The sequence below is a fragment of the Chrysochloris asiatica genome, unplaced genomic scaffold, assembly GCF_000296735.1.
Source record: "Chrysochloris asiatica unplaced genomic scaffold, ChrAsi1.0 scaffold00036, whole genome shotgun sequence".
Classification (NCBI taxonomy): Eukaryota; Metazoa; Chordata; class Mammalia; order Afrosoricida; family Chrysochloridae; genus Chrysochloris; species Chrysochloris asiatica.
Genome location: NW_006408554.1, coordinates 3,411,704 through 3,422,588, shown reverse-complemented (window position 1 = coordinate 3,422,588; position 10,885 = coordinate 3,411,704). Strand labels below are relative to the sequence as shown.

General features: G+C 41.9%; 1 protein-coding gene across 1 annotated transcript in view; it reads left to right on the top strand.

The window, feature by feature from the left end:
* Positions 1-8,359, top strand: part of KCNB2 (potassium voltage-gated channel, Shab-related subfamily, member 2) — a 596,051-nt gene extending 587,692 nt beyond the window's left edge. Inside the window, exon 2 of the mRNA XM_006860018.1 lies at positions 6,197-8,359. Coding sequence (XP_006860080.1) covers positions 6,197-8,359 — 2,163 coding nt within the window. The remainder of the gene's footprint in view (positions 1-6,196) is intronic.
* Positions 8,360-10,885: the final 2,526 nt, after the last annotated feature.

Here is a 10,885-nt window from a genome sequence, read left to right as displayed (position 1 = left end):
TGTCACCTCAGCCCACAGTGCTGTGCTGGACCCCTCTCAAACCAGTGGCAAAAAAAAGCAGACCAAATATGACGCACATCCACATCTCCCGTATAGGGTTTCCGAGGAGTGGCTTGTGAGCTTGAACCACCGACCTTGCAGCTCAAAAGGCTTTGCAGTGGCATCTTAATCCACATCGCTACAATGGACGCCTCTCAAACCAGTGAGTGTAAGCCAACCAAATAGGACACACATCCGCGTCACTTGTATAAGGTTTCCGATGAGTGGCTGGTGAGCTTGAACCACCGGCCTTGTCCCACCGGCCTTGTCATTCAAAAGAATTTGCAGTGCAACATCTTAACCCACAGCACTACACTGGGCTCCCTCTCAAACCAGTGAAGAAAGCCAGACCAAATCCACGTCTCAGCTTGGTCTGAGTGTGTGAGTTCCTGGCAGAGGAAACCGCCAGTGGTGGGGGTGGGTCTTGGCCACTCGGTTAAGCCCCTACCTCCATTCACCCAGATGTATGTGGGCAAACCATGAGCGCACCTATTCCCATCACCAAAGAAAAAAATAAGATCAGAACCACTCAAAATCAGCAAAGCACACTGTGCACCCTTCCCCCCTCCCCCAAATGTTCCTGTGGAGTGTTTCCATGGTGTCTCTGCAGCCCCTATTTCCCTATTTAGTCCCGCCGCTTTGTCTAGCCCAGGATGTGGGCTCAGGCCTCTGAGCCTGGCCAGCAGATTTAAAGGTACGCGATTTCCCGCCTCCGCTCCAAATTCCACAGGCTATAAGCCTTCCAGCCTTTAAACTATTCCTATCTCCATGGGTCCGAATTTTGGAGCTCTGTCTTGCCTCTTTTTTGCCTGGAATTCTGAGTTATTTTTGACGGCGACCTTCACTATGCCTTCACCCTAGCAGCCAGCAAGCCCTGCCCTCCCTGCTTCTTCAGTAAGTCTGTAATGTCCTTACTCTCTGTTTCAGGCCCTTCTGAGTTTTGCTACTTGTTGAAATGCTATGGAGTGGATTATGACCCACACCGACCCAGTATAGGGTTTCCAATAGCAGCTGTTGAGCTAGAACCACAGTTCCTGCAATTCAAAAGGCTTTGCAGTCTGGCGGATTAAACCACAGCAGGGGTGCTTTGTTACTGGTGTTAAGCTGCTACTCAGCTTGGGCTGGCCCAAACCTTGATGCTTTGATGGACAGGCCTGAGGCTAGGAGGCTGGGCAGAGGGCTGGCCTAGGCCGAAGAAGTGGGGGATGGGCTTGGTGCTTACAGGCAGATGGGGACTGTTTTTGATGACGTCTAAAATGCCTCTCTTTGTCTCCCTGTGCCTTGAGCCCCCCAATTTGTCCTATATGCATGCTGGTAATGCCTAATGTGGCGATGAGGACCCCCCCTGGGATGGATGATGTTGGTTCCTGTGGCCCCGCTAGCTCTCTGAGAGTGTCTGCCCTTTGAATGGGTCTGCTCAAGCCCTGCTAAGTTCTGCAGTGAGCGGGACCGTCCCCGGGTAGGTGCCCGGAGCAGGCGGGTGGAAGTTTAAAATGCTTGTAACTCCTCAATAGTTTGATCCTTCAAAAAAACAAGTTCATACAGTTGCAGCCCAATGTTTTATGTTTGCCCAAAAGCTATCTGTCTACCAGGCAGGGGCCCCAATTTGTGAAACCGCCCCCTACTTTCTCCCGAGCCCGCGTACCTGTGCTGCCTGATCAGGGAAGCGCCGCCCGAGTCGCCAAGAGCAAATAGGTTTTGACTGAGATTGAATTTTAGCATGAGACAGAAAATAAAATACTTCAGTACTTGATGGTCTATTTAATCTAAATGTAAAGGGTTTGAGTGTTTGGATTTTTTCTTAAGCAATTCTTTTTCAAGATTATACTCCAAATCATTGTGCAGTGCTGTAGGAAAGTACTGGATTACTAACCACAAAGTTGGTAGTTCAAACCCACTAGTCACTTCTTGGAAACCGTATACAGAGACGCTATAAATTGGGACTGGATCTAAGGCAATTGAGAACAAAAACAACAAAGACGGTCATATTTGTCAAATTGCAATCAACAGGACAAAAGCATTAGTACCATTGTTATTGTTGTTGTGTGCTAAGTCGGTTCCAACTCTTAGCTATAGTGTATAGAGTCTTTAGGGAGTGGTTGGTGAACCGCCTGCCTTGAAATTTAGCAGTACAGTGCGTATTCTCCAGTACCACACTGGAACCCAACCAAAAAGCTCACTGCCATCCAGTCAGCTCTGACTCATAACAATCCTGTATAGGCTTTCTGAGTTTCTGAGTCTAAATCTTTACAGTAGCAGAAAATCTCTACTTTCTCTCTCTGAGTTAGAACTGCAATCCTTATAGTTAGCAATCCAGTGCTTATCCTACAGTGTCACCAGAACGTCTTTAGTTCCATTATTTCCCTCCCAAAATTAGCTACAGAATGTAAAATTACCTGTAATCTAGTTCTGATTGTGAAATCAAGAAAAACTGATGGTGGTATGCTGTGGAGTCAGTTCAGACTCATAGCCACCCTGCATAGGGTTTCTGAGGCTATAAATCTTCACAAAAGCAGAAAGCCTCATGTTTCTCCTGCATAACGGCTGGTGGTTTTGAATTGTTGACCTTAAGGTCAGCAGCCCGACTCATAACCACTATTCTAAACCTACAGATTGTCCACTTTGGGCATTGTGCTTTCTCCTTTATCCAAAAGTTGGAAGGTAACAGAATGGATTCATTTGCATTTCTACTTCTCTCTTTGTCTTTGAAGTGGACAAATAAGATGGGAAATAAAGAATACAGGTAGTCAATACAGATGACTGTTGTTACTGCTTCATTTGTCACTAGTCCGCACTGACTCTTAGTGACCGTGTGCAGGGTTTCCGAGGCTGTAAACCTTTCCAGGAACAGAAAGCCTTAAATTTCTCCCATGAGGCAAGTGGTGAATTTGAACTGCTGACCTTGCAGTTACCAGCCCAATGCATAACTCACTATGTTAACGGGGCTCCTTAAGAATAGTGGCAGTAACACCAATATTTAAAATACTTTTAGGCACGTAAACAACAGTGTGACCTCCTATAAAATACACCAAAAATATAGACAATAAATGAAAGCAAGCCCGTTGCCACTGAGTTGACATTGGTTCATGGTGACCCCATATGTTACACATTAGAACAAAAGTCCCTCGGTCTTTTTGGCTGTGATCTTTACCCAAGACTTTCTTTCATGGAACCACTGATTGAGTTGTAACTGCCAACCTTTCATTTAGTAACTGAGTACAAACTGTTTACACCAATATAAGAGGAACCTGTGTCTTTATGGTAATACCATGAGACCACATAAGCTCAAGCCATTGCTTCCTAAGGAATATTTTAATGACATAATATTTTTATTATAGATCGCACCCTGTTATTGTTTTCTGAGGTTGGACATTCAAAGATACCAATCTTGGCTTTCCTTTAGTGAGACACTTGTATCTATGCTCCATCTAAAACCTTCTTAGGAAGATTTCTAATTTGAACTTTCACAATTCCTTAAGGTAAACTAAGATAATCTTTTTTTTTCTATGTTGCTGTTAAGTGCCTTCGAGTCAGTTCCTACTCATAGCAACCCTGTATAATGTTACCAAGGAGCAGTTGGTAAGTTTGAACTGCCAACCTTGCAGTTAGCAATCCAGTGCTTATCTTACAGTGCCACACCAGGAATCCTGTTATTGTTGTCGTTAAGTGCCCTCGAGTCAGTTCTGACTCATAGCAACCCTGTATAGGGTTTCCGAGTAGTGGCTGGTGAGTTTGAACCACTGACCTTGCAGTTCAAACTATTCTTGCAGTCCTGCTTATTAACCCACAGCACCATACCAGGACTCCTCCAGGACTTCGATAGTGATTCATAAATCCATTTTAAAGGAAAGTCTAAAGTGCATTCAACTAAAAACTATGTAACTTAGTTTTAAGAAAAAAATATACAACACTGTTCATTTAAGGATGTTCAGTCTTTAACATCTGAAACACATTTTATTAGGGTTTTATTTTATAGTAATCTATGAGAAAAGATGGAAGATGAACAAAAGGGAAAGAAAGGAGAATAACACAGGAATAGGGGAATTTAAAGAATAAAAAGAAGAAAATGGAGGAAGAATGAAGAACAAGTGGAGTAAAGGTCAGTTTTTCCAAATGTGAGTTAGAAACAAACTTCTCTTTTCACAGTCTGATGTTTACGGAGCTGCATAGCCTGGAAATACTTTGTCTTTGTCCTCCAAAATGTTTATTGTTAGATACTGAATCTCTAAGTGAAACTCACTGTTGAGATTTTTTTTTTTTTTCTTAGATCTACATCCAGTAACTAAGACCAATTTCCTAGAATTGTTGGAAAAAGTCAGATGAAACCAGACCACACCTAGCCTAGCCACAAAGAGTTTTGAATTTCAAACCTACAAATATTTGCCAAACAAAGAAGTGCTTTCTTCCATCACCCACAAACTTAATCGTCATGCTTTGCCTAATGGGCTATGGTGAAGAAATCTTTACTTAGGCTTACTACGTCTTTGTTGGTTTTCTCACATACCCATTCTTGCTCTAAGTCTTTCCAACTGAAAATCAAATGTGTCAGAGTAAAGTTCTCCATCACAACATCTTCAATGACTAATTTTTTGGAAGTAGGTCACCAGGACTTTCTTCTGTGGTGTCTTTGGGTGATCTCTGTTAGAAGCTCGACGCATTAACCAACTGCACCACCCAGGAGCTCCATCTCAAACTGATGTCCTAGTTATTTCAGCCTCCGAAGAAGTGCAGCCAGAGTGCTCCTTGGACACCAAGATGGCCAAACTTCGTCTCTCAAACTTTGGACATATTGTCAGTCGCTGGAGACGAATATCATGTTTGGTAAGGTGGAGAGTCAGAGAAAAAGAGGAAGATCCCCAGAGAGATGGATTGGCCAAGTGGCAGCATTGATGGACTCAAGCATGGCAACAACAATGAGGTTGGCCCAGGATCGGGCAGTGTTTTGTTCTGCTGTGCATAAGGTTGCTATGAGTCAGTACCGACTCTATGGCACCTAACAACAACAACATTAATACTAGCAGCTTCCATTTATTTAGCAATGCCTGTGTGAAGTAGCTGTAATTATTGCCATTATGCAAGAGATTTCTAAACTGAGACCTAGACACAATAAATAACTTGGCCAGTGCCACAGAGAAAGCAGTAAAACTAGACTCACAGCTCAGACTGCCTGACTCTGAAACCGAGGTTCTTTCTACTTAACTTCGTCACCTTCATATTCAACTTTTCCTGTCTTCTGTGTCTGTCATTTCACTCCTCTTTCCTCTGTCTAGAATGTCTTCCCAGGATCAAGATTATCAGAGACATTTTTAAGTTTTTCTTTCAGAAGCCTTCATTGGCTGAATGAAGTTAAGTCAGAATCTTTCATTCCCACATGATGCTGCTGGTCAGGAATTCATCCATCCCAGTATGAAAGCTATCTGGGCTTGGTTCTGACATGAATCCCAAACTAAACCAAACCAGTGACTATCCAGTTGGTTCTGACTCATCAATACATGTATGAAGAATAGAACTGTGCTCCATGAGGTCTAATATCAATACTTACCACATAAATAGTATTTATTTTTATAAGAAACACTGTTGTACTGAAAGGTATTTTATCTCTCTGTGTGTAAGTCTTCGTTCTTGTTTTTTACTATAATAAAACATAAGTAGTATGAATTCTGTATAACTTATGTAATGTGCAAAACAATGTAAGGCAGCACAAGCGAGGTGGTTACGGAAGAAAACCTATAGTTAAATAAGAGAGAAGAGATGATTCCTTCTCAAAAGTTACTCCACACAAATGTGCCTAAGAATAATGGAGAGGAGGATGGATTTTCCTTTTTTTTTCAAATTCCTTGTTCTTGTTGTCGTTAAGTGCCACTGAGTCGATTCCAACTCATAGCAACCCTATATAGGGTTTCCAAGGAGCAGCTGGTGAGTTTAACCTTGGAATTTAAATGTATACGACATTAGTCTTGTAAGTGAAATGAACTTATAGAGAATGAATGCATTTGTATTAGACAGGGAGTCTTAGTAAGTAAAAGTAGCCTCCTTTTCAAATGTTCTTGGAACTTTGAGCATTCCATATCATTTACAGAATCACCAGTCTGTCTCTTTCCTCAGTGTCTAAGCAACTCTGAAGACTGGCTAACCTGGGCTTCATTCTCTTTTACAGATCTTGGCCATCGTGTCCATCTTGTTCATCATCCTCTCCACCATTGCTTTGTCTCTCAACACACTACCAGAGCTGCAGGAAATGGACGAGTATGAACAACCCAATGACAACCCTCAATTAGCACATGTCGAGGCTGTGTGTATTGCTTGGTTCACCATGGAGTACCTTTTACGGTTCTTATCTTCGCCAAATAAATGGAAGTTCTTTAAAGGCCCGTTAAACGTCATAGATTTGCTGGCTATCTTGCCATATTATGTCACCATCTTCCTCACCGAGTCCAACAAGAGCGTGTTGCAGTTCCAAAATGTCAGACGTGTGGTTCAGATCTTCCGGATCATGCGCATCCTCAGGATCCTCAAACTTGCCAGACATTCGACAGGCTTGCAGTCTCTGGGCTTCACCCTTAGGCGGAGTTACAACGAATTGGGCTTGTTGATACTGTTTTTGGCTATGGGGATAATGATCTTTTCCAGCCTCGTATTTTTTGCTGAGAAGGATGAAGATGCTACCAAGTTCACCAGTATTCCTGCATCCTTTTGGTGGGCCACCATCACCATGACCACTGTGGGCTACGGTGACATTTATCCTAAAACGTTATTAGGGAAAATTGTAGGTGGCCTCTGCTGTATTGCTGGGGTTCTGGTTATTGCCCTCCCCATCCCAATCATTGTGAACAACTTTTCTGAGTTTTATAAGGAACAGAAACGCCAGGAGAAGGCCATTAAAAGGAGAGAGGCTCTTGAGCGGGCTAAAAGGAATGGAAGCATCGTTTCTATGAATTTAAAAGATGCCTTTGCTAGAAGTATGGAGCTGATAGATGTCACTGTGGAGAAAGCAGGAGAGTCAGCCAATACAAAGGACTCTGCTGATGATAATCACCTATCCCCAAGCAGGTGGAAGTGGGCCAGGAAAGCTCTGTCGGAAACAAGCTCTAACAAGTCTTACGAGAATAAATACCAAGAAGTTAGCCAAAAAGACTGCCACGAGCAGCTGAACAATACTTCTTCGTCCAGCCCACAGCACCTGAGTGCGCAGAAGCTAGAGATGCTGTATAATGAAATCACCAAGACTCAGCCTCCTTCTCACCTGAAGTCAGACTGCCAAGAGCAACCCGAGAGGCCATCTGCGTATGAAGAAGAAATCGAAATGGAAGAAGTGGTCTGCCCACAGGAGCAGCTGGCTGTGGCACAGACAGAGGTCATCCTGGACATGAAGAGCACGTCCAGCATCGATAGCTTCACCAGCTGTGCCACCGACTTCACCGAGACCGAGCGGTCGCCCCTGCCACCACCCTCTGCTTCGCACCTGCAGATGAAGTTCCCAACCGACCTCCCAGGGACAGAAGAGCACCAAAAAGCCAGGGGCCCCCCATTTCTGACACTAACCAAAGAGAAAGGGCCATCTGTCAGGGAGGCCCCCTTGGAATATGCTCCTATCGATGTAACTGTGAACCTTGATGCCAGTAGCTCCCAGTGTGGACCCCACAGTCCTTTGCAGTCTGACAATGCCACCGACAGCCCTAAGAGCTCACTAAAAGGCAGAAACCCACTCAAGTCCAGGTCCCTCAAAGTGAACTTTAAAGAAAACAGAGGCAGTGCCCCCCAGACCCCGCCCAGCACAGCCAGGCCACTGCCAGTGACCATGGCTGATTTTTCTCTCACCACCCCCCAGCACATCAGCACCATCCTCTTAGAAGAAAACTCCCCTCAGGGGGACAGACCTCTGCTAGGCGCTGAGGTTTCAACACCTTGTCAAGGACCTGCCAAAGGCCTGTCACCTCGGTTTCCCAAACAAAAACTGTTTGCTTTCTCTTCGAAAGAGAGGAGGAGTTTTACAGAAATAGACATAGGCGAAGGCGATGAGTTGTTGGCACTCCAAGGGGCAAAGCAGGACCAGCAGGCAGACGCCAGCCCAAATTGCTTTGCTGAGCACCCTACTGATGGGAGAGACCCTTTAAGAGAAGACCCTTTAAGAGAAGTGGGCTCTTCTTCCCCTCAGAACACAGACCACAGCTGTAGGCAAGACAGTTACCATGCTGTGGGTGAAGTCAAAAAGGACAACAGTCAAGAAGGGTGCAAGATGGAAAACCACTTGTTCGCCCCAGAAATTCATTCTAACCCAGGAGATGCAGGTTATTGTTCTACGCGTGAAACCAGCATGTGACTAGTTACAAAAGCAATAAAAAACTTGTTTCTTAAAAAACACAGTTAATAATGCCTGTGAACTAACATATGGGAAGCTCCCCCCCCCAAAAAAAATGCATAAAATGTTATTTTTGCATGGCATGAACAGTTTAGCTTAAGTACTGTTTAAATAAAGTCAAGACTGCATTTTGTAACAAACAGAAAACGACTGAAGAACAGTGAACAAATAAAGAGAGCTCTATTAGGAACCAGTATTCTGCAATGTCTGACATTTTTGATCCTTTCATTTCCAATCATAGACAGATTTTCAACGTTTAACTTTTATGTTCCATCTAATTGTAGAACTTACACGTGAAAGGATGAAATGTCATTGCATGCATTCGTAATTATGAGGACTGAGGTGCTTTGAGCTTGCAAAATGCATAACTTTGTAAATAATGGGGCCAGGGATGCAAAACTGTCAAGAACACATGGAAACAAGTCTCTGAGACACAGGTATTTCCTTCACAGCTACTGCCTGGAGGAACTGTTTAGACTTCTGGTTGCAAAACTGCAACCTCTCCTTAATCCATCTCACATATCTTGCTTTCAGTTATAAAGCCCATAAGTACATCTGTTTAAAGAAATACAGTATTTTTATTTACTCGTGATGTAATTCATAAAGTGCATTTTCCTTTTATGCTTCTGCTTAAGTGTGGCATTTGTGATTTTATTTCTAAATTATGAAAATAGGCAAGATTTAATGACCAGATATCAAAATATTTGGAATTTATTAGTGAAATTTAGCCAGCAAATTAGATATTATGCCACAGCCTATTTAAGAAATATATATTTTTCAAAACTGGAAATAGTTAAAAGGTTATAGCATACAACTAAACTTTTTCAAAAAATGATTATATTGTAAAAAACAAATGGCACTCCACAATTGTAAGTCAGTTTGTTTGTTTTTTTTAATTACCTTTGGTTATTTAAAGATGACTATTTTCACATGTATCCAACATGACCTTTTCTATCTAAAGATCTAAAAATAGAATGCACATATGCCAAAATGGGAGGTCCACAATGTGATTTTTTGATCAACTAAAAGTCGTCATTTAAGTGAGATCCACCTCTACCATTGAGAGACGATAAACCTGAGAACTGGGTCACCCACTGTTCTTCAATTGGCAGGTTACATGAAGATACTGCTATTTGGAGAGACAGTTGTTCCTTTTGCAGGGCCCAGAGCACCAAATGCCAATGGCACCTTCAGGCAATTGCAACTTGAAACATTCCCGTGTATTTCCAATCAGTAGCACCCTCCCCACTCCCACCTCCCAGGGAGTGATTAGGACTGCCCTTGTTGAGAACAATTTCCATTGAAAACAGTAAAATCCAGAGGAGTTTTGTCACTGTGCTGAAGGCTTGCCCAGTTGGTGGAATATGAGCTAGGACAAAGGTCACTGCACTTCAAGGTCATTAACCACCTAGGCTCATGGGAAGTTAAGGCTCCGCCCCCAGATAAACAGCTACCTAGTTGTGTGATCTTAGATAAACCTCTAGAACCTCTCTCAGTCTTAGTTTTGCCACCAGACAAAATGATTTCCAATGTCCCTTAAGATTATAAGTTGATATGATTCCTTGGTCTCTCAGGAATGTCCAGGTTTTGCCTCAGCAATGCATTCTATACGTGTGTGTGTGTGTGTATGTGTGTTCAGGGAAAAACTGGGGAAAATGCTGGGCCAAATTTCAAGCACAAGTTATAGTTTAAAGAAAAAAGAAATTCTTAATTTTTTTCTATTTTTTTTAAAAGAAAAAATAATCCAAATATTTAGAATCTAATTTAAGACGTTAAGAAATAACATTTCTTTAGTAACATAATCTGGTCATTATATCTCAGATAAGAAAACAAACTTTCATTGTAGCTGAAATCCAAGTGATCCTAACTGTTAAAAATAAGTTTAAACATTTTTTTTTTCACTGTGTTTAGAGTTCTTAATGGTGTTTATGTTTGTTTCAAAACATAGCCTTTAAGAACTTAATGGTCCTTAATTGTTTATATTTACTTTATTTGTATTTACTTCAGTGTCAAAACCTAAATGTTGATCAGCTTTTGTAAATCTAGAGTGTTTGAATTTTCTATATAGATATATATACATATAGTTTTTCAAAGTCAAATAGGAATATCTGCTGTTAGACAAATAGCAAATAAGTTATGAAAATTATCTTCTTTATATAATATCATGAAGCACTTATTTTCTGATGTCTCTGTATTGATGAATCTCAATTTTTAAAATTTATCTGTGTGCATGAGTGGACTTGTCTTATTGGCCTGACAGTTCACTATTGTCCATCTTTCATGTCTCTATCATCCCTTTGCTAAGAACCTAGTTCTAGGATACTTACTATCAGAAACTATGCCCTCCCCTAGTTGTTTTTCCGTGAAAGCATTCTACCTAAAACATTTTCCCTTTCAAGCTATAGGAATTTTTTTTTTAACTTAAAAAAATAATGTTCAAGAGCATTCCATGGAAAGCTTATCTTCAGTTCTTAGACCATCTAGGCT